Source organism: Ischnura elegans, chromosome 3, assembly GCF_921293095.1.
Source record: "Ischnura elegans chromosome 3, ioIscEleg1.1, whole genome shotgun sequence".
Taxonomy (NCBI): domain Eukaryota; kingdom Metazoa; phylum Arthropoda; class Insecta; order Odonata; family Coenagrionidae; genus Ischnura; species Ischnura elegans.
This window is the reverse complement of record NC_060248.1, coordinates 50569559-50595137: the sequence shown is the minus strand read 5'-3', so window position 1 is coordinate 50595137 and position 25579 is coordinate 50569559. Positions and strand designations below refer to the sequence as shown.

General features: G+C 36.9%; 1 protein-coding gene across 1 annotated transcript in view; it reads right to left on the bottom strand.

Annotated features, from left to right (window-relative positions):
* The window catches only part of LOC124155759 (insulin-like growth factor-binding protein complex acid labile subunit), a 464134-nt gene that overhangs the window by 30915 nt on the left and 407640 nt on the right, over positions 1-25579 (bottom strand). Inside the window, exons 3-4 of the mRNA XM_046529845.1 lie at positions 16954-17252; positions 3444-3794 (exon numbers count right to left, since the gene is read on the bottom strand). Coding sequence (XP_046385801.1) covers positions 3444-3794; positions 16954-17247 — 645 coding nt within the window. The 5' untranslated portion in view covers positions 17248-17252. The remainder of the gene's footprint in view (positions 1-3443; positions 3795-16953; positions 17253-25579) is intronic.

Genomic DNA, 25579 nt, shown 5'->3' with positions numbered 1-25579 from the left:
CGGGAAGAGAATTGCGTAAACAACGGTGGCTTTTATGAACAAGAAGGAGCTAATGAGAAGATTGTGATAAAAATTATTAAGAAAAGGGTTGTGATGAGTCTGATCTGGAGTGCGAACTTCATCGGTAAGGGAACATGCATACTTAGGAAGGACGAGACAAGAGATATGGGTGCGGAGATAGAGAAGAAGACGGAAAGGAATAAGAACGGCGAAGTATTGGAAATGAAGAGAGACAGCTTCTGAGTGACTTACGTATCAGACAGAAGGTTTGGATGGAGCGAGCTCTTAGCGGAGAGGGGACTTTGAAAACGTACATACACAAATGAAGTATTTGTCAACCAATTTCAACCAATTATGTTTTAAAATGATAACCTTTTTAAAACATGTCATCCTGCCTTTTCATTTTATATTTCCCTCAACTTTCAAAATTATCGCAAAACACCTCTCTTGCAGACACCAAGAATGAATATGCTATTGCAGCCGATGCAAATGAATCCTTATTTGTCAACCAATTTCGATCAGATAAGTTTCAAAATGATAACTGAATTTAAGCACGTGTTCCTGCCATCTTTCATTACATATGCCACAAAAATTTTCCAATTTTTTTTATTCGTGTCCCAAAAAAGAACCAGATTTGAATTCGTAAACTTCAGCCTACTCACACAAATCAAGTAGGTATATGACAACCGATTTCAATTAAATATGTTTTATAATGACAACTATTTAAAAATATCATACTGCTTTGCGCATTTCTGACAAATTTCAAAATTATCACACAATATCTCCCGAATACTTCCACCACGTTTTAACCCTGCAAATCCAAAGTAATGGGGGGAAGAATGTTGGGTGAACGAGAAAGGGGCAGGGAGATAATACGATTTTTAGATGGAATGAAAGTAAGTAGGATATGCTATGGACTACCTGTACCCGTCCGCCATGATTACCGTCGATATTAACCTATTAAAGTACCTAAAAAGGTACCCAAGGTTGTTCACCGTATCATCTTTTCAGTAACTATGTATTTTTACCATAATTAAAGCATCATGACTCGTAATATAACCCGTAGTTAAAACTTCGGGAGCTGTGGAGTATTCAGGCGAAGTGCAAGAAAATTTACCTATTTAAATGAAATTACATCAAAACATAGCATGAAACCTGGCGATGAAATGAGCTCAGAAAGCCTAATGACGCCGAGCTAGTTTATAATGCAAATTTCCCTATTTCATGTTAATTTCAGTCCACTCTCTAGAAATATACGTAACACTTTTCTTGCTAAGGCGGTACATAATTTACAGAGCTTAGGATTGGATGCTTAAAGATAACACTCCGTTACGTAATTTCAAGCTCAATGCAATTTGCGAGGGAAGAGCTTATACAGGATCATCATTTTAATGAAGGGAAGACATGCTCCTCCGACCTGCTTAATACCTTCCATCACGTCAGGTGTATAGACGTCACGCCATTCGTGCCTGTTGAAATTAGATCTATGTTTAGCCAAGGTCCTCGTCTACTCAAAGGGTTACTCTGCGCTGCAAAGAAGCAACTACCTGTTTAAAAGTATTTACGAATTACTGCATATTATTACGTGAGTTCGCACCTGATAAAATTTCGCTTCGCAGAATAATTACTGAGAAGGTTTCATCAACATTATGAATAGTTAAACTATCTCTCACATTGTGATTACAATGCAGAATTTGCACTCATACCTGAATGGTTAACGAACCACAATCTATCTTTAATACGGATGCCAAACGTATATTAGTGATGTGCACAATATTTTACACTTACTAAAGGTTTTTTTCTGCCATATTCATTCACATAAAAAGTGCATAAAATCTTAATGCACATTATTGCAGGCAGCCACCCTGGTCACATCCATTACTGGAAAAATACGAATTCTAATGTCCCTCCGATTGGTATTGCTCGCTTTCATGGCAATTTAACAGCTTCATGTATTGATCTGAGGCTGTATCATGTTCTTTCTATTCAGTGATTCGGCGTTTTAACTAAAAATCTTGGTGTATAGGCAGTTGATACACAGAATAAGCCCTTGACGCAGTTTATTCATAGATTACACAGGTGTCAAATGCCTGAAATGAGATGATTATTTCCATTATCTTGACGTAATATAAAAATAAATGAAGGGGCATTCGAAATAATTAGTAAAACATCTTAAACATTTTTTCCATTATTTTAATGGATATCTGCTTCAATAGAAATTTCAAATTATACCATAAAAATAATCCTTCAACTGTTAAGGTTTAAAACTGGTTTATCGAATCAATTTACCCTTAATGATCTTCACCTTAGGGCATTTGCTCTAAGGTGAAGATCATTAAGGGTATGAAACTACGCACCCACACCTGCATTTTATTCTCAAAACTCAAATACCCTATTCATTTCGGAATGAGGCCTATCACCCCTGCATTCTATTCAAGAGTTGTGCTCTTACCGGCACGACTTCCTTTCCTCCCGTCATCCTTCCATCTAGCAAGGTTTTTCAACTCTCCCCTATCGTTTATTAAGTAAAGAAAACCATTCGGTATTCACCTTTTTTTCGTGATAAATACTTTTGGGGTAAAAAATTATTAAAAACCTAATTGCAAGAGCCAAATAATTATTACTTTAGTGAAAAGGTGGTTGTCATTCTAAGATGAAGACCCTAATTCCCCCTACCACCAGAGATCGTCATTCCTGATAGTGAGCTGATATTTATGTAATATTTGGTACGAAGATGTCATTTCTGAAGGGATTAAAAATCTTAATTTCGCAAATAGTCAAGACAGCATGTGCATTTTTAAAGGGACTCACATTTTATATCCAAAAGAGATACTTCCTACTGACAGACGGTCGGAAGAACTTCCTCTAATGCCATGTCGGATTCTAATTTTCACAAAAAGAGGTAATCACTCAGTAAATTAAAACGCATTGAATTCCTAATTCGATATAATTTATTTACTGAACGATGAATTCGTTGTGGAACGCTACCAACGGGGACAAACAGAAGAGTACCAATCCAAAGAAATATATAAACGGGAAAGACATAGGCCATTTCCATTTCATAGTTCAAATCAAAGTCTCGAATCGATCAAGCTTGAAATGAGATGATTATAAGCATCCCATTTCAGGCTTAAGTTTAAGTTTATTAAGTGGTAATATAAAAATAACTAACGGGGCCAACGAAGTAATTCCAGAGGCATCAATAATTTTACCGCCATTTGATTTGATATTGGATAATTGCATGAAAGGAAAAAAACGCAGCCAGGATGAGGGGAAGTAGATCAGAGGGAGTGAGCCTGGAAAATGGGGCGTGGGAGAGGTAAATTGATACCTATTGTGACGTCATTGACTGATTCTTGCACTCAGTTTTTCCATTACGTGCCCTCTTACCTTCAAGAAAAAAAAACACGATTACCAAAAATATCACGAAAGAAGCAACTCACCTCTGGATCCAGGCTCCCCAGAGCATTGTGGCTCAGATCAAGGTTTCTCAACTTGCCTAGGCGGAAGAAGAGCCTGGGCACGAGTTCTTTTAGTCGGTTGTGCGCCAGGGAGAGCGTATTGAGTTCGTGCAGGTGCCGGAAGGAGGCGGACGGGGCGCTCTCGATCCGATTGTTGTCGAGTCGCAGGTATCGGAGGTCGGCCAGGCCGACGAAGTGGTGATCCAGCAGCGCGGTCAGCCGGTTGCCAGAGAGGTCGAGTGTGCGGAGGGCCGGGACGCCCCAGAAGGAGTGGCGGCCGATGGCGGGCACACCGGAGCCAACCACACGGAGCTCCTCAAGCCGAGGGAATGCCTGGAAGGAAAAAAGGGGGAAAATAAGTTAGGGGAATTTAGAGAAGGAAATAATAGCGGTCTTCCTAGCAGTATACCTATGCAAAGAGAGAAAAGACCAAGCGTGTGGGAATTAATTATTTGCTGGTGCTGATTAGAAGGTTACGAAACTCATTCAATGTAGAAATTTTGATGCATCAATAGTGACGACAGATATTGCAAAAAAAACTCTCGGTAGAAACAAACCATCACTTAAAGTAACAACGTGATTTTAATACATTTAATTTTTTTGTTAACTTTACTAAAATTTAAAATTAAGGAGTTTTGGGTAATGATAAGACACTCGAAAGACGTGATAGACGTCATGTATAAATTGTAACACATTTTCATCGTAGTACAAATTTTCAAGCCTTTCCACTTATCGAAAAAACCTACCAGCAATCCTCTGAATTGACCTAATTTATGTGCCTCTGTTCCATCATGCTCAAGAAGTTGGAATTGAAATTCAATTTCATTAAAAAATTGAAACTAATTTAATTGATCAACATAAATTACTTTCGTAATGGTATATTTAGACACTTTAACTCGTACTTAAATGTTTGCTTACTCCATATTTTTAACCGCTATTATTTTGAAATGAAAGTACACAACCTTGGTAACATTTCACTAGAAAATTATTTATTGGTACGACGCGTTTCGACGCTGAGGCGAAACGCGTCGGAACGAAGGGAAACTAAATTTTCTTGACTTGACTATATCAAGGACGAGTGAAAAATTTGATTTCGCCATTTTCCGGAAAAACTCCGTTAAAGATCTTGCCATACCAGCCACCTCCCATCACCACTTCTCACAAAAACTATCCACTTTCCATTACTTAATTAACCGGCTACTGGACATCCTCCTTTCTAAAAACAATTTCGAAAAAGAACTGAATACTATTAAATTTTTAGCTAAAAGGGATGGTTATTCAGACGATTAGGTAGAAAAAATATGAAAGAAAAAACAATCTATAAGAACCAACAGCATTTTATACCATAACACGGAAAGAAACAGTGAGTTTAAATGGTGTAAACTACCATATCACGGGTGGCTGACTGAAAAACTAACCAGTGTCTTCCCCAAAGAATTTAAACCAACGTTTTACAACCACGCTACCTTAAGGAATATCCTTAATATAACAAAAGATAAAGTGAAAAAGTGGGTAAGCAACGGTATATATAAACTCAAGTGTAATGATTGTGACGCAGTGTATGTGGGGCAGACGGGTAGGGCGTTTCGGCCCAGAACTGAAGAGCACAAAAGGTGTTTATGTACCCACAATTTACAGCAATCCCACTTTGTAAAGCACCTGTGGGAAGAAGGACATCACAGTGACTTCGAACCGGACATTTTACACAAAGTCAAGAAGGGGAGGAAGTTGGACATCCTGGAGGAGTTGGAGATAAAAAGAAATTTGAGTTTGGACATGTCCTTAATTGTCTTCACCTCTCATTACCACTGCACTTAACCTTCACAATTTACTCCTCTCCAAACCGACCCTTTCCCCCGGCCGAGGAACCTTACCTGCCTCTCCTAGCGTGGGCTTAGTCACGCTTCCCAACCATTCCCTCACCAACCCTCCCACTCCTCCCCAAATTTCCCCCCCTTATACCCCTTCTCCCTCCCCCCTGCCAGAATTTGGGTATATATTGGATTGTCGATATTATAAACAGTGTACTTGAGAATGACGCCTCAGCGTTGAAACGCGTCGTACCAATAAATAATTTTCCAGTGAAAAGTTACCAAGGTAGTGTATTTTCATTTCAACGTGGATTTTAACAAAGTAAAAGCCGAATCAATTGAATGCTATTATTTTATACAAACTTTTCCCCTTGTTGAAGGAGTTAGTGTATTCTATGCACCTTAACATGATTTGGTTTTTAAGGCCAACGCACATCGAGTAAACGACTTCGTCAATGCTTCAGTATGACATTTTTAGGAAACTAGGGACGCAACGCAAAATTTTATCAGGGCTCCCACTGTTAATGGATCGATTATTCCAAATACAATCATGAGTAAAATTACGCTAATTAGAACTGTCGACCTAATTAAAAGTATAAAATCAATTTCTCAGCATATTGTTCATTCACCGCTCAGGTTCCAGTTGAGCGGTAACCAAAACAATTTTGATATAAGTTTTTATTGCAAATAAATCATTGTGTGTTCATTTCAAACAGGAAAAAGGCGGCAATACATTGGATATAAAGCCTAGATTATAAATCAATGGTTTATATTTTTTATGTTTGAGGGGTTTTACCAGTGATTACACTCAGGACCTATGATTGATTAAACTTTCACCAATAACTTAAACAATAGCTTACACTGGTCTAACATCATTCCATAACCGATGGCTAGGTAAGACCTTCAGTAAATATGAAACAAAATGACGTTGAAGGTATTTTATTCAAATTACATACAAAGACATTACAAACCAGAATTAACATTTTGTAAAACAGTAAGTTGAACAAATCACAATATCTCTGATTCCTTTCTTTTATTCTTGCTTTATGGCATTTTAATTAAGGATTGCCGAGAAAAAAAATCAACATCCGTAATTATTACCAATAGTCGGTTTGAATGAGATAAAGATCCAATATTGCTCTTAAGTGGTGACGATGGTATGTCAATAAAAAACCACTTAATGATATCGAGCGATTTCTGAGTTAAAATAAAACAACTCAGTCGCAACTCCACCTTCCGTATACTCATTTCGTTCTCCTCAAGGCGCAGTTTGAAAATGGGAACCTAAGGATCTTACAGAGTTCGCAGTAGTTAGCCAGAATTTATGCCCGCAACCCCTGCGTCTAATGGTCTAAAACTCCGCTCATCCAAGTGATGATGATGATCAGCAAAGTGAGTTAGGGTGCCAATTCCCCAAAATGTCTTCAAAAACGGTTAAAATGCACAAAGCGGAACTCCTTGCTCAGGTACATACCTCCTTTGTGAAAACTAACCTTTATTATTCTTTCACCGAGAGGCAGATTATGGCGCACTTAACTTCTACGTGAGCGCTTCGCTTAATTCCTAGTCTTAAAAGTGGTTCATCGATAGTACATAAACCAGACAACTTGCGTCTTTTATCCCCACCCGGAGGTGAGAGCCCGAACGAGCCGAAATATTCCCATTATCATTTGGTATCAAAGTTGGCGGCAACAAAGGTCTTAAGGGATCTTCTCAGAGAGTGAGGAAGTTTTCCGACATCGATATTCGCTAATGTGGACCGCGGGAATTAAAAGGGATAAAATTTAGCGGCGTTTCAGGGGAGCCCGAAATGCTTTTCGCCGCTGCGTGTTTCGCGAACAAACAAACACAACACGCGGGCAAAAGCAAATGAGGCACGCAGAAACGGTTGGATTAGCATTTCGGTACACAAACTTCGAGCAAAGCGCGAAAGGGTCGGCGCTAAGGAGATCGGGACGAACTAAGCGACTCAAAACGGTTAGCATCTTGCCAAATTGGCCGTAACTTTTGCTAGGACCCCTCGCGGAATTCACACCACCGCACCTGAGATGAGCTTAAGGACAGGTAAAAATTATTTTACTCTTGATCTTTCAACTCGCAAAACATTTTCACAGAGAAAGAGAGCTAGGCGATCAGGTCACAGTACTTGATTACAAGGTTAATTTTGTCCTGAGAGGTTTCGTTGGAAAATTATTAAGCTTTTTCGGATTCCCAGATAATAGTCACGTTCAATATAAAATGGTATGTAAAAATATTGATCAACTTGAAAATGCGTTGAACACAACGTGAACTTAATGTAAGGGAAAAAATTGTCTCTATAATCTTTATTACCTTCCAAGCTTGTAATATGCATAAGGACAAGGTATTGAGTGAAAAATCGTACTAATGGAATCATGTTCTATATAAGATTGGTTTAACGATAAAATAGGATAGGCCTATGCATCTTACTACTATTCTTAACTTTAAATCGGAAATATAATCAAATGGAATTTTTCTTGAAAAATGGATGAGTAAAAAGCCAATATCATGAACTGTTTGAGCAACTTTATCCATAAGAGAGCTCGTCCACTAGACGCGAATTCAAAATAGCATAGTCTCATAATACTCTTACTGACCATTACATCATCCATAGACCATCAGGAATATATTAAGGGGTGATGGGTGATCGATGTAAGCCCTAAAATCCCTACTGTCCTCTTAAACCACTAACTTTCTCGCAGAAAATGTAATGGCCGTGTTTCACTTTTCATGACTGTTCACAGATATTTCCGTTGATTGATACTAACACGTGTCAAATTTCTTACGTTTCTAACACTCGAGTTTTCAACGAATAGCACACAAAAAATTGCGGAGACGAATCCCATCTGGAAGGATACGGACCAAACGTCCTCAGCTGGCGAGAATTGATGGGGTTAAATTTCGGATGAACCATTTTACACCGACAATGAAGTCGGATTTGGGATTTCTTTTGATTGGAACGGTTTGAAAAGAAGCGAGGGATTTCCCAAGAGGAAGCGAGGAGGCACGGAAAATCCAATCTTTGAATTTGATTCCATGGGAGGAGAGCACTTCCATATCCTCTCCTTCGTTTGCATATGCGAGCGCATGAAGCGGCTTTAGAAACATTGTCCTATATAAAAATGTAATATATCTGGTAAGGGGCGCTTTATAAAAGGTACAAAGGATTGAGAACGCAGAAAGGACTTCTTTTGGGCAAGGTCTCCGGGAGGCGACAAATTCTTTTTCCTTTTATGAAGCGACAGTTACGGGAAGCGAGCATATCTAAGTATAAAAGAAATATCAGATATTTACGGAGGACAATCACAAGAAGAGAGATTTCATCTTACACAACATAAAAACCGATGTTTCTGACCTTTCATAATATAAAAATTACTTTATTCTTTGCAGAGGGAAGGACGCTGAATAGAAAATCTTAATGGCAGTAGAAGTAGAGCAGCCAACTGCCCGCGGTCTAAGTGAAGGCAGCTGTATTATGAATAACGAGGGAGAAAATTATTCTGAATTTCTCCGATAAAAGTTGTCATGTAATGGTAACGTAAATTTTGAGGCGAAGGTAACTTAGAAAATTTCTTATCCTAATAAAGGTATCTACCGATCAATTGGCTTCATTGCCATGGTGGTTAAATACTGTATAAGGTTGGCCCCCTAGTTCGGTTCCTTTGGGTAGACTTCAGAAAACAAGTAAATTGGTAACTAATAATAAAAATAATAATAATTAATTTTATTACTCCAAAGACAAGTTCAATAACAATAACAAAATTAAGTAATTTTAGGTAGCCTCGAAGGATAACCTGCTTGAGGCTACCATCCAAAATAATAATTTATTATGCTTTACATATAGTGTAGTTCATTTTGTGTTATCTTGCCAATATATTTTAACAAAGCTTAAGTGGGTACATGAAAAATAACAACGAAAAAAAATGTATAATAATAATAATTAACAATTCAATATAATAATAATTCATTTACAACTATATTTTAAAATAATATTTTTTCTTCTCTTTCTTTAATGAGAAGCCAAGAATGTGCATTTCGTAAAAACTTTTTCAAAGATTTAGAAATAAAGCATGACTGGGGTAAAAAATTAAAAACCTTTGGTCCTACATACAAAAAACATCTTTTGAACAAAGTCAAATTTGGTTGTGGTGAGGGCACACTTCTTTTACGTAGGGTAAAGGGAGAAGGCAGGGACTTTCAGTTTTCAGTCAGACAATAATTCGTATTTGAGAGTTACCACTTCTAGCATAAAAAAATCGTAGGACCTTATAAATATATATATCCCTCAACGGAAGCAAATGCAAATGAAGAAAAAGTGGGAAGGATCTTTCAAATCTGTCCTTTTTCAAAATAATACGTAAAATTCTTTCTTGTAAAAAAACGGCAGGTTTTAAGGAGTTCAAATATGCGCCACCCCAACAAAAAATGGCATAGCTTAGTCTCGAATGTACGTACTAAAGCGTTATAAATTATCTTTTGGAAGCTTACAGGACATTTATTTTTGATGAAATAAAAATGTGCCAGTGTGTGTCGCATAACATTTGTTAGACTGTTGATATGTTGATGCCACTTTAAGGAATCGTCAATGGTTACCCCCAATTACTTAACACTGGAAACCCGTTAAATGGGCAAACAGCTATTGCATTAAGTTATAGGACAATTTTCTTCATGATAATGTAAAACCGAATAAACCGAATCAAATTTGTACCTGTTGCATAAATTCATAAAAATATATAATAAATTTGCAACAATGAATTTAAAACGTTTGGTAGACAAGTTTCTGAGAGGAAATTTATTCTTAAATTACTCGGATATTTATTTTTTTATTATTGAATTCTTCTGATAAAACTTTATAGGTTTACTAAATTGATATTTTTAAAATGCATCGTGAAGAAACATGATGTCAGGCATAAAAACAATATATGAGCATTAACTATTACTTAAAATAGTGTGCATTTTTTACAGCCTTATTAGCTATTTAATCAAGATACTAAAGATGGACTCAAAGAAATGGATATATGTTAAAATGCAGTGTGCTAGAAGAGAAAATGTTCTATTTCAGCATAACATAAATTTTACCAATGCATTGATCCAATACCTAACAATATAAAATAGTTTTATTTAGCCTGTTTTTCTTAAATGATAGTTGATAATTAATTACTATATGACCTGAATTTATTTATTAATGTATTTATTATACACTACCTGAACCTTCTCATTCGAATCAAAAGGCATGCTACCTAACTTAAAAATATTTTAGGAAAATTTGGCTCGATTTATCATAAAACAGTGATATCTATATCTCGACGTTCGTTTGTGAAATACACAACGGGTTCTAACACAATGCATCACCCTAAACACATTAAGTACCTACCGATGATAGTTTTAGAATTTATATGTTTGATGATTTATTTCAGGTTAACAGGTGAGGCAAAATTTATCATTTTCATCATTAGTGAACACTGGTAACTCGTCATTACCAATATTAAGGCATTAATGCAACGTAGCATGGTAATGCCTTTCAAAAAGTCAATCTAAACCGAGGTGTTTATGTGACTTGGCAGAATATGATACTTTATAATTTGTTCGCATTAGGTCAAATAGGGGCTGAAAATTACAAAATCGTGCAAAATTGTCTGCCTGATATTTCAAGTCTGGGTAAGATAATGGTCTCCTCATGTGAGATGCAAAAATTCACATTGAACGCGTCACAAAGAGTTTATTTCATCAGCACATGAAATGGTTGCGAGGGAGTAAAGAACAAGGTCGGTGGAAATGAGGCCCAGAGGGAGCAACTGGACCCTTTTATGATCCCGAGGGAATCGGAATGCGTGAATATCCGACGGGAAAAATATGGAACTTGAGCTCATAACACGGACACGACACCGGACCCCAGCAGAGGCGCCACTGCGATATCATGGCATCGGCCTGCACGCAGGGGAGTACATTCCGCGAGAATTACGCCTAACAACGCGCCGGGGGATGATAGATGGTTAACACCTAACGAACAAACGTTATCACTAGTAGCACACACCAGGCTGAGTGAAAGCTCCACAGAGCCATGAATAGTGGATAAAATAGCAAAAGAATGAAGACGATGCGGGAGTTATTTAAGGAGCCAGCTGAATATCTGCTCCTAATCAACTACAACGATTCGTCATATGAATGTTAAATATCTCGAAATGTTGCAGAAAGGTTTCTCGGGTTTTCCACCGGTTGATGTCCAGGGGCGCCGACTTATAAAAAATATTGGGGGGGCCCATATCCGAGGTCTTGCCCCGGGAAGAGGTTAAATTCAAAGTGTGTCGCAGCACCGGAACACTATCATGATTCACACCACCTGATTCAGTCAACCTGCTTCACCTTATAATTATTTGTTTTAACACATTATTGAATTTATTTTAAAAGGTAACTATCGTCAAACATGGGAAATAAAAATTACCAATATATTTTTGTGATTTCAAAAAGCGTAATATAACTTCATTATTTTCTTGAAATATTGAGGGGGCTCCGCCCCCCCAAACGAATCTTTGAGGGGGCTCGGGCCCCCTCAGGCCCCATGGAGTCGGCGCCACTGTTGATGTCGTCCATGTCTCCTGACGTTTCGATCCGCGACTTGCTGATCATCCTCAGGAGCAAGATCATCCTCAGGATGCCCTGAGGAGCAAGTCACGGATCGAAACGTCGGGAGACATGGACGACATCAACCGGTGGAAAACCCGAGAAACCTTTCTGCAACTGATACGCCGGGAACACCTAAGATCATACATATCTCGAAATGTATCAGTTCCAAGGATCAGCGAAGACTACTCCTGCCAGGAAGGTTTAAGAACGAGGTAATTTTTGTACTGCGTTTTTTGCATCATAAAAGACAATAAATAAATGAACATTTAAGTACGTGAACATTAAGGACATGGAAAACAAACTCATCTTAGCTTCAACACCTCTAATATTTAAATCGAAACTTGAAGAAAATTGAAGGTGGAAGGGCTCCATATTAGCAATGAAAAACAGTTCGTTACATTCCACAATTTATTTAAAAATTACCACTGGTTTCGGCTGTAACGACATTATCAAGTACATAAAGTTACCTTTATATGGGGTATTTATGTACTTGATAATGGCGCGACAGCCAAAACCGTTTGTAATTTTTAAATAAATTACGGAATTAACAGCGTATTTTATTGTTAATACGTCTAATCTTTCTTTCATTCACAGTATTTTGGTTAAAATAAAAATGTTTGACGCATTTAGCTGATTACTAAAGTTATGGCGGTTTAAATGCCCAAAAATAACATTCTATATTAATGTATCAGTTGTTCATATGTTATAAAATATATTTGTATTCATTCCAATGTTTATTAAATTATTTATTGCAGATACAATTCAATGTTTCAATTCAATTTATCCCTTTCAGTTATAGCTTCTAGTTTTGTGACCTATAAAAAAACTGGCAATGGTTGTATTACCCCTAAATTCTCCTAATACGTCTTCTTTGATGGCAAGGCGACACTTAAAAAAAAAGCATTGGGATAATTTGAAAATTTTGCGGAAAAATTTCCAATAGGAGATTTTCAATTTATGAGCCATGCCAAAAAAAACCCTTCAGCTCATAAATAATAGGGTAAAATACATTGCTACGGAAGCAATAGTAAATTTAGTTCACAAATTGTTGAGGAATGAATGATTCTAAGAAAGCTTTTGACGAATCTTCCACCCTTTGTGGAGGAAGAAATGTTCTTGGCCATGAGCTCGATTAAAAGGAGACATTGCCAGCGGGTATTGGACTCATTCATTTCCAAATTTAAGTCCAGACCTCGCAAAAAATAGCAAACGGTAGTCAGATTCTGTCTTGCGTCCAGAAAAAAAAGCAGGGAGATATATTCAACTGCAAGTGACAAGATTAATGTCCGCAGTGCTCATAACGACTGAAAAAGGGAAACCAACTTTGACTGTATCTTCGGATCTTAAATATAAATCAAATATTTCTCCCTGAGCAATATTTTAAGATCTGGCAAATTTCCTTGCCTATAGTTTTAAAGGTAAATATAAGCTTATGAACTCATGGAAGAAGATTTAGAAAAAAATTATCTTCTTTCCAAGCAACTTCCAGGGAATATACTACTATGAGGCTATCAAATCGCTTATAGTACTTATGTACTTTAACTTTCGAAGTTATGAATGTTCACTGAGCCACGTAATCGAAATTTAAACAAATCAACCAACTTTAGCAAGCCTCCTGAATTTAAAATACTGCGATCAGTTAAATAACATCCATGAAGAAGATGCCAAAAGTTAAAACTTAAGAGGCACTCAGCAGTGATATTGATGCAACATTGATTGGACACGAAAAAGAATAAGCATAAAATTTAATGTGGGATAAAAATTAATATGTAGAAATAGATTCCAATTTATGAATTTCATTGAGACGAACTATTCTAATATGTGATGGTGATATGGTTATTTGGGTAGTCCGATAAATGTGAAATCACTCTTCATACAAAAATTGTTATACATTCGGTACACAGGATTTTATTTGGATACAGGTATAACCAAATGACCTTTAGATATGAATAAAAATATAAATAATAATTTAACATGCAATATGCACATATCACATTTTTTAACAAATGTTGCTGTATTCATCGGCTTTTACGTCCCTTCATTGCATGTTTAACGATTTTTAACCCATTAATTAAGACAATCCCGTACGAGCTATCTTTAAAACTCTGTAGTGAGTTATGTGCAGTTATTGTTGGTTGGCATTTAAGGTTATATTATTTTGTTCCCCTGCAAATAAAAAAGCAAATCATCGTATGATGCTCAGTAGCTCTGGATGCATTTTGTGAGATAAAACCAATTAAGATGCCAAGTTTAGCGGAAGAAGAATATAATGATCACATCTATTCTATTTTTTCCTGGAAATTTGGGCGCACATTCGTCGCACAGTGAGAAATTAGCTCTTTAATTTAAGCGGAAACAAAATGTAAACACATATCTAAACTCTCGACCAATCCGGAATCCCTATGAATATGAAATTGCAGCAATAAAAGTCAGGAAAAAACATTTAAATTATTAAATTGGATATGTTATCCATTAAGGGGAATTTTTATCATATTAAAAACAAACTAGAATAAATTACTGGACTTGATATTTAAAAACAAATCCAATACTATTGAATCGTCTCGATAAATTAGTTGCGTTGGCAACCCTGATCTCTGTTTAAGGAGATATTTTTCCACGTCCGATTGACCTATTTCCTTTTATCACTACTGCTTTCACGAATTTGACGCTTAAAGAATCAACAATGGACAATTTTACGCAAAAAGTGGAACCTTTGGAGCGTAAATGTAATGAAAATTAGTTCTACAAAATCCCATCGGATGCATGAGCACTTCTCGCAGACGAGGAGTCATTAAGGAGCAAGGGATGTATAGTTTCACTGGAGTATAATTTAATTCTAGCCAGAACGTCATTGAATCCCGGCTTAATTAGACTGCATCGTTGGAAACATTCGTCAAACGAGTCGAATGCTACCGCAATCGTAGCACACAAAGTCACATTCGAATTGAATCATCGTGAGAATTATCACATCACTCGTGCCGCGCCCAAGGAACCGTGATGAATCCTGCGACATTCAAAGAATACTGCTCAAGCTTCCGTAAAAAGTCAACTGTCATCCCCTGTTTTTGAAAAAGTATATGCACTCCGTTTGCGAATGGAAAGGGATAGAAGCAAAATACATTTCATTCTGCCTTGGCGTACAGGAAAGATCAAACACCCAGTATCTATATCCTTTATGAATGCAACGAAAGCGTGCATCGTCTGCGAGCAAAGTTTTAAGTTAATCAAAAAGCTATCCCTTGCTCGCGGGGATAATGACTTCCTCAAGCCCCGTAGTCGAGACATTGTCCAATTTTTACTCACAAATAAATTTCAAAACTTAATCGTGAAATATTCAAGGTACAGGATACAAAAATTAATTTTGATATAGCTGTAAATCACACATTTCATATAAAACAATTATGTTAAACCAAGACCAACGTACATCTCAGTATATAATTGATAAACTGCGCGATAAAACTGATTTACACCTTACATGCATTGTCATTTCACCTTCTCATTTCACAATGTTTAATAAATTTTAAATTGAATGACAAAACTATACATACACCATTGAGCCTCTCAATGTCTTTTTTTAATACTGAGCTAAAAGTTGTAAAAAAATAACAAAATGGTTGAGTAAAAACCCAAATTCACCGTGGAGTGTAACAACGCAGACATAAACTGTGCACTGAAAATGTGCGATTCGAATCTGAGCACGTACACTCGTACATTAGGAGCCAAGTTAAATTACAAGAATTTGTTTTATTGTTTACAGCTGGTGTAAAAATATACCAATCATAAGTATCGAGAATGTGTTTCCAACTGGAAACCGACTTTCGACGAGTGTCGCTAACCACTCAAATAATATTTTTGTGAACATGGATAAAAATTTCCCTGTACGCCACAGAAATTTTAACAAACCAAACTTGGATAATAATGTGCTTTCGGAAAATGCATAAATATGGTACGATTAGTTTAAGTGGAGAAATACACCTCCATTTTTTGGATGGATGGGCATACCTTCACCTAATACTGACCTAATGCGTAGCAGAGCACGTAACTGTCTGTTTCTAAAAAGAACGGTATAAGCCATATATTTTCTGCAAAAATACAATTGTTATTCTAATAAAAATGCAATAATGTAGGTGGTAACTTGTATAAGTTGCTGTTTCTGGCTTGTAAGATATAGATTTAATAAACCATGGCGGAAAATTTCCAGTCATTTCCATAAATATCTACAGCATGGTTTGTAAAGCTTCTGAAATGGTACTAAAATGGAATTGAGAGGTGGTTAGGCATACCAAGAAGATAATTAAATGTAAAGGCTGTTTTTTTTTCTAGAAGACTGATTATTCCGATTAAAAAATATAAAAATCAAGTGATAATCACTAGATTAACTTGATGTATCAGGCTATATGCGGTGTATATCTAATGGATCATGGCGAACATTACGCGACATTTCTGCAAAATTTTACCGCATCATTTTTGAAGTTCTTTAAATGTTAGAATATTTGGAATTTTTGAGTTGACTGGCATACTGGAAGATGATGAAACATATGAGCCGTCTATTTTATGGAAGAATATAATAATTCTTCTAACTGAAATATAAAAAAATTAGTGATTATTGAGTGTGTAATTGAATATGTTAATAATAATTGAAACGTTAATTACTGGCATGACTCGATATTAAACGCTTCATACGGTGCATATTTAATAGGTCATCGCAAAAATTTCCACTAGTTCTATTAAATTTTACCGCGTGGTTTGTCAATTTTCTTAAATGGTAGAATATTTGATATTGTGAGATACTGGGGCATACCTGGAAGATAATGTAATGTACGAGCCGATCATGCCTACAGAACGTAATCATTATTCCATTTATGATAAAAATGAGGGATAGTCACTAGTAAAACTCAATGTTCCACGCTTAATACAGCGTATATATAATCTTGTTCAGCTTGAACATTTCCAGTCATTCCTATAAAATTTTACCGCATGGTTTGTCAAGTTTCTTAAACGGTGGAAAATTTGAGAAATTGTGAGATGGTGGGTCATACCTGGAAGATGGGCCCGATGGTGAGGTTGTTGGAAGGTCCTTCAGGGGGTGCCTCGATGATAATGACCTCGGCGTCCGAGGGCATAGAAGTGACGGGGATGGGGTCACGCATGCCGCCCTGCCGGCAAGACACCCGCCGCCGTCCGCCCTCGTCCAAGCCACAGTCGCACTCCATTGGGCACACCGCCTGCAGGTGGTGCATGGACATGCTCGACTGCGGGGAGGCCAGGCACCACGCGCCAAACACAGACACCAGCAACAACCCACGCAGCACTAAAGACGCCGTCGGAGACATCTTGCCTGTAAAAAAGATTTTTGAATGAAAAATATGCACCATTATGTTTCAGGAGGAATACAATTACTACTGTAAACAATATATAAAAAGAAATGGTTATCATTTGCGATACATGTAAGCACCACTCAAGTAGTTTAAAACTTTGGAAACCATTATATACAGTACAAATTAATTTTTAATGACTGTTGAAAGTCCTCATAAAATTTAGAATCAATTGATTTCTTAATTCAAACTTTGATATGACGTGGTCGCAAATTGTTTACATTTAATCCCAAATTTTCCACATTTTTTCCTTGATCCTAATCATCAACAGTCGTCAATACTAGGTTGCGTTGACGCATATCTCAGCTCAATTATCCAAACAGCTAATATTTTTAGGCATACGCAACTATTCCGCTTTAAATCCTAAATCACTTTCTCAATTTTTGTCATCTACGGTCTCCTTTGAATTTCTACCTTCCACTTGCCCTTCAACGAAAATTTACTACGGTGAGGTACTTTCTTGAACCTGTAGGTAAACCTCTGAATGGATGTGCACCACTGGGGACAGACACCATCAATCACCAGAGCGATGGCTAAAATTAACCGTTTGAGATGAGCATTTTCAGGGTTGCCACTAGCAATAGAGATTCCCTACGCATTTTATATTTTAGCACAAATCCATTTTTACCACAAAAACCGTAATTTGATCATCCATAAGAAAGGTAGTGCGTGAAATTGTAAACCATGAATTCATTGATTACATCTTCCTTTAAAATTTGTGTAATAAGCAATAATTATTCTTCAAATTGAATTTGGAGGTGCCTTAGGATTAAGTTGAGCAGAAAGTTAACGAATCCTCTCCAGAAAGCACAAAATGAATGCAAATGCAGTTATAACGTATCCTAACCTTTAAAAAGAAACAAAACCACTAAAATAAATCAAAGCTACATATGAAAGCTATTAGACACGCAAAGAGCACTGAACCAAAATTTTTAGCATCATAAATAGTTGGCATCTTATTTACCAAGGGAACAATAACCCACAGGGCAGTGTATAAGAAACAAAAATCACTTCCGCAACCTATCAAAGCTATTAGACACGCAAAGACCAGTGAGCCAAAATAGAAAACCAAGTCCACAAAATTGGAAATAAATACATATAAACTCCTATTAATTTTGTTTACCTAAGTTGGTTCCCACGCACAGCGGAAGTTCCTCCGCACTAAAGAGAAAAGATCGAACATGGCAAGAGAGGTACATGAACTTTGGATGTGGCGTCTGAAAAGAAATAAGCCAAAAAGAGAAAGAGCGTGACGCATCACCTGATATAAAAGCAAAGACCTGTTGGGATTGAAAAGGGGAAAGATCCTCTTAGTTCCACGGCACCTTTAATTATGTTTTTGTTTTCCGGAGAGAGGGGAAAAAAACGTTAGGCAAAATAAATACGAAAGCTCCCTCACCTTCTTCCTCAATATTTAACGAGAGCCACGCGATTAAAAACGACCCTTTCCCGGAGACACACACGGTTTTACTCCCTACCTCCTGCTCCCCGTTTTTAGAATCCTCGCCCCCATCCGCACCTATAGCGACCTCTCGCCTCTCCAAGCTGAAGTTCAATTTTTGCTTTTTTTTCGGGTTGGATTCCGTGGGCCGAGAACCCCAGACAAGCGAAAGGATGGGAGGAGAGAGGTAGGGAGGAGAATAGTCTGGGGACGTGGCTCCTGTTTCCTCATTTACGGGTATGTCTGAGGTCTCCTGGGGCCTCGTCCCTCCCGCTTATCCGGACTCGGCAAATCCCCGTCCATCCAGCCGCGATACTCCTCGTTGTTTTCCACGCTATAATAATCCTCACCTCCGACTGCAACAGGGCTTTGAATCCTGTCACTTCGTCCAAATGACACTTCCGTATGAGAGGATCGCAATTTCGAGACTAAATTCTCTCTCACCTCTGTCACTTTCCATCAGAGAGCTAAGCGGTGGAGGTTTCTATCCCGTAGGCTCGGGTTTGAATCCCGACGGTAGCAGAAAATTTTACATTTATCTAAACCCCTACTAGAGGAGTATATGGAAGAAATTCAAGAGCAGCACTAGCCCGTCAAATAAGACGTTATGCCGTTGTCTCCCCCTTTGAAGCCTTTCGTTAAGAGCAGGCTAACCGGGTCTCTCCATCTTCCTTCCCTTACAGCACGAATAACCAAAGGGGCAAGCTAAGCAGAGCGATTTACCGAAACAAACTTATGGTTAAGGTCCTAATCCATTTTGTTTTTTAGCACCAAATTTTCTTTGTCGACACCCAGTTCTACAGCAAGATATATTTCAAAAGTGTACAATGCATTGCATGCAATGTTTTATATACGCAAGACTTAGCTCCTTCTTGTTTGTTAGCCAATGTCTTATGCAACACCAGATAGTTAAGGTAAATGGATGAACCAAAAGTAACCAAACTGAGCTTTCATTCCAGGATTATTTATGACTATTTTCAGATTAATGAAAAGGGAGCCTATACATTTTTTGTAGTGTTGTAATCGTTGGCAACATAATTTCATGATAATGAATCTAATTTACAAACAAAGTAGGAGTGTATTAAGCAAAACTGAACCTAGTTAATGAAATGAAATCTAATTTCAAGTTTAATAATATCTATTAGTATGGGAGAGTGAAACCACAAGAATGACAGAGTCTTAGAAAGAGGTGAGAAAATACTAAGACATTCATTGAAACGTGAGCTTTTAAGATGGTGAAAGATATTAGAACTGAAGGAATGGTTGATTGCACGGATAAAAAATGAGATCGTATTCAGTAACATTATAAATGTTTCCTGGCACGATATTTACATGCTCTTAGAGATGTCTCTCAACTCAACTCTGATGAAGATGAACTCAAGATGAAGTTTTGGATATGCAACCCCCACTTCACAAATGAAACTGTATTGCATAGTCTGTAGGATGAGGCATAATCTTAATATAGTGATTCGCTAGATATTCGCCATGTTCACATTCCGAACAAATGAAGATGAATTATGGTGAACATGACGGATTCATAGTATGTTTATTCCTAAAATTGATGAGGAAATACGATGATGTATCATAAAAATCGTAAATAACCAGTATGAAGGAGTGAAAACAGCTTGAAAAAGATGAGGGAAAACCTGAAGTCAACCAATCTTGGCTTGATGGCTTTTCTTAGTAAACGATAAATTCCTAATATTCAGTCACAAAATTAATAAACATTTTTTAAGTTATCAAGGTTGATTGCCGTGAAACATCATGTTTTCTAACTCCTTTCATTCTGGCTTGAGGTGACATTTTTCTTGATTAAAGTAACCTCTCTTTAGCCAACGGGAAAATTTTACCTGGGCGTTATAAATGTATGAAGGAAACTCTCGATGAAAATTTTCGACCTTTCAATACGGGCACACTTTTGAATGGAGATCATTTAGAACTCCCTGCCGCATAATTGGTAAGAACGTGAACCAGAATTTAAACAAAAATCCCGGGCCATAAAGAGACCCCTTAGTATTTTTTTCTCACATACTATTCATAGAAGTTGACAAAGGCTCCCATTAATAATAAAAGCTTAGGCGTTCTCCTAGACAACGCATAAAAAAGAAAATATGACACGCCCACCATGGGGGGAATAAACGCCACAACTTTCTCAGCCTTAATTATCCGATCAAGTCTCCCCTGCTGCCACATTAACTTTCCTCACAAGTTTCTCGCTTAAAAAACGAAAGACAAAACCGCTTACCCTTTCAGGGTAACCACGACATAAAGAGTCCACCTCCAAGCGTCGAACACAGAGGAGAGGAAAGTTCATTCGTTTAATAGGGCACAAAAATAAACACTTCCGCTGCTATACATTGCTACATTTATAATAATTTATTTACTATTTATTTTATTTATTTATACATATTAATAATAATTAATTTATTATATTTATTTATTACATATACAACTTATTAGTTACTTATATTCACTTGGATATCTATAAATATTATATGACAACTGGATAATGCTATTGCGAATACGTAGTAACCCATAGCCTATGCAAACAGTGAAATAGTGGAAAAATGAGGAATTTGTGTCTTTTATGACTTTAAGTGCTATTTGTAGGATTCAGGGATATAGAAAAAATTAATCGGGCTATTTATGTTAGCTTTAAAAAGAGTTTTTGATAGTGAAAAAGGTACTTCTATATTAAATGAGTTTGCGATATTGTACCCTACTTCTTAGGTGGTAAAAGCGACGCATTCAAGTTTTATTTCTCCCCTGCTCGTCATTTCACCCGATCTCAATACTACGCATGGCCACTTACAAGATATAAAAGATGATTGCTGTCGTAACTAATGCCAACAAGGAGAAATTATTCAATAAAAATGATAAAACGCCAAATGTGAATCAATATGCACTTTTTTATATTAATATTTTTTCAAATTGAGAACGAGCCCCAATTTTATCATTTGCTGGAAACAGTGGAAGCTCCAGTTCCACTTCTTTTTCGAATATAACGGAAAGAATAGACAAACTTCCTCTTCTTTTTGATTTTACTCTTTGTCTTCACGAAAATCTGGTGCGGAGACATAAATAATAATTCACATTTCTATCTTTTCTCTCTTGAGAGAAACGTAGTTTTTCTATTAATCATATAATATTCATCGATTGATTCCAAGATATAAAAGAGAACGGGAAAAAATTCACAAATTTCATTTTTCTACAAATATCGGCTGAACATCAACATAGAATTAGAATATAAACCAACGCCTGGAGTATATTCTCCAGTTTATTTATCGAACATTTATTTCATGTAAATGCCGAAGTAATTGTATGCGGATGCTAACGAATAAATATTTACATCCAGTAATAAGGTAATAAAACCAATCAAATGAATATCGAGCGCGTAGTCTTTGGTCACGTTAAATACATATAATAACATATTTTATCCCAAAATAATGATTTAAAGCGTTCAGTTGACGACTATTGTCATTATATACTTTGTTCTCACGCCCATTTGCATTCATTTAACAGCCATATTTTTTCCAAAAGGATGATGACGATTGGCACCTTAATGACATATATCTATAAAAACATTACCTCAAAAGTACCAGATATCGCAAAATATGTCTTTCACAAAAATGTCCATATGTGCTGATTGTCGGAACGTAAACAAGCATTTAAATGGCAACATGGATTCTTTCCCTGCAATAGGTGGGAGGAAAAGGCGATGTTGAATCTGAAATAGGAAGAAAGAAGTTAAAACCGAGTTCGTTGGCTCCAGAGCAAAAAATACAGTTTTCTTCAAGTTTTCCCACTTACAATCCTCAACCACATTTTACCGCGCACTCCGAAGTCTCTGAATCACGAGGACAAAATCGACCTCGTTGGAAAGAATTGAGGCTATTTTTTCATACTGTAACTCTGCGTGTGGAAGACGGTAAAAAAAGAAAAAGAGCAAATTGAAATTTTTCATTTCCAAGCTATGAGTTCGTCGACCTTATACGTCTACGCCTCTCTGAAATCGCTCAAGAGGCTCTGAGGAGTATGGATATTGGGCAGCAATCGAAGCTCACCATTGCACATCCACTCATTAATCCATTACGTCTCGCTTCACGTTGACGTGAATGGAAATCCATAAGTTTCCCTTTGATATCGAGCTCTCTGTCCGATATTCCTCACCAATGGTGAGTCAAAATATTTTTCCAAGCACTCTTCTTCATTTTCTCGACACTCTGGTTTGCGCGCTGAGAGATTTCCAGCTTTCAAATCGCGAATTTTTACTTCTCCGAGATTTTTCCCGTTAAGTGTCACAGGAAAACTTGGGGTACTTTTCTTCCATCGAGTCATCTCAGCAAAGAATAGTCCGCAATTGTTTTCCCCCTCCAATTCTCAAAAACGTTTAGGTCAGACACGAAATCACAAAATGTTCCAAAAAATAAAATGAAGTATATCTACTTAAACGTCAAAGAAAAAAATATTCAAGAATAACCGTAAAAGATATTCAGTACGGGCAAATAATCGTAAAAAATAAATTTAAGACTAACAAATGGCTACATTAAAGACAAAAACTGATTACGAAAATTTGAAAGAAAATATAGAAAAGCTAGAATGTATTGTCAATGAATTGATTCCACTTAACGTTAGATATTTGAAATATTTTGATACAGAAAAACATCATTAAAACGTAAGGAAAGAGTTTAAATTTCTCTACCCTGGCAAAAACTGCAGGAAAATATAATAAAACCGGCGAATAAAGGAAATAAGGTAATTGAGATAAATTCTAGAAACAGTCTTTACAAAATGGCAGTTGATCACCATGAGAACAATGTATACCTCACACGTGTAAAAAAATAATTATGTCCTAGACTATGGAAGTGTTTTCCGTAAGATAAATAGATTCTCATGCCTTCTTAACTACCAAGAATTCCCACATATTGTCATATGCTTAAGGTTCATCTGAATTCCTTTTATATTAACATTTCTGTGACCATACCAAAACATAAATAATCTAAATATGAGCAAATATGCGTGGCAGTTTAATGCTCCTCTTTCATGTACCGCTATTTTTCTTTTCATAGCCTAGGATCCCACAGGAGGATAATGACTGGTAGCAGGTTAAAACTCTGGGGCGGAAAAAGTGGGGGTAAGAGATTGGTCGACGCGGTCAGATATAGATTGAAACTCAGCGATAAATCAACGTGTAAGCCGCCAACCAACCGTAACCCCCCTGCTTTTTTTACCCCACTCCCTGGTCAACATTCTCCCTCACCCCTTCATTTCTCTCCCTTCAACACCTTTCACTACTTGATCAGTGCTTAACGATTTTCAAAGTCAGTAGAAAAAGAACAGAAAAAGACTGATGCTTCGCCGGAAGCTCGTCAGTCCGTGGCTTTCTGGATAATCGAAAATAAACGGACGGATTGACAGCACACACAGGGAATTCGTCACTCAGGTGGATCGGAAAGAATCTCAATAAGTTAATTTAAAATTCCCAAAATTGGAAAAACAACTACCAGGGCCAACAAGACATTATTTCATTATGAGGATCAAATTATGTAACTTTGCATTAATTAATTTATAATAACAGAAATTGTAGATGTTCCTGTATAATGAATACATAGCGCACATTTGAAGTGGAATTCTCAAGGTGTCTCAGCCAAATATCAATAGGTGAGGAAAGTGCATGAACACGAATGCTCAAAAATGAATGCCGCGTCATTAAATTGAACGAAAGGGAGATAAAGGGATAAGAAAGGTATAGGAAGCATTAAGAGGAGGGGTTTCAAAAACGATGGTTGAAGCAGAGAGAAGCAGTAACGTAAAGTATTGATGGGAGACTTCGCACAATTGAGAGACAGAAGGAAGGAAATGAAACTGTCAATCATAGGGTAAAGAAAGAGCGTAATTATTTACTTTAATATCATTAACCGTTGGCTTAGTTTTACCAGAATATATCGACTTCGTCGATGATGACCAACAAATAAAAATAAAGAAAATGTGTTCATTTAACTCAAATAAAGCAAGGTTATTATTTCATTACGATGGCAAAATCATTCCAAACTCATTATAAAAAACTACATTTAGCACGTTGAGAGAAATAAGGAGGATTGTATGGACGTTTAGCAAATTATTTCTTCGACACAATTTGCTCAAAATAAAGTATATTCATTACATACACCATGCATCAATATTTGTTACATCGTATACACTGAAATGAAAAGTTTAGTTTATTTTAAATTACAAGTAGGTATAGTAACATATTAATATTTTTAAGATGAAAGTCCAAGTTACTAAGAAAATTAACGTTGACGGAACTAATGAACACCATTTTACTATCTGATTACACAGGGAAATGGTAAATGATCACGCTCCAGAAATAGAATTTCGTGAAACTTGGTTGAGAAATGATGCACTACCAATTCTTCATGGCAGAAATTGCAAGGACGAAGGGAAAGTCGTGGAAGTGTCCAAAAACTGAAATATCCTCCGCTGGAAATATATATGGCGCTCGCGCTGCCTCCCTCGAGTAAGGACGGGTCAACATTAATCACTTTGAGGAGGATTGGACTTCCTTCTCTACCGGCCACCGATGCTCACCAGCCCCAAGGAGACAAGGGGTAAAGGAAGAAAAATGTGAGCTGTGGCCAGAGGCAATGGCCTGGAGGAAGGCCATGAATGGAAACGAAGGCTGGAAAGAAAAGCTTTCCTCTTAAGCAGTGAAGGAATCGCAGTACGGTAGATGAAAATTATCCAACAAACTCCTATAATTGCTAATGACCAATGCGCTATTTTTTAATACAACTCCATCTGTTTCAACGTATTTGCTCTCAAAAATGATAAGGAGTCGTGGGACCATTT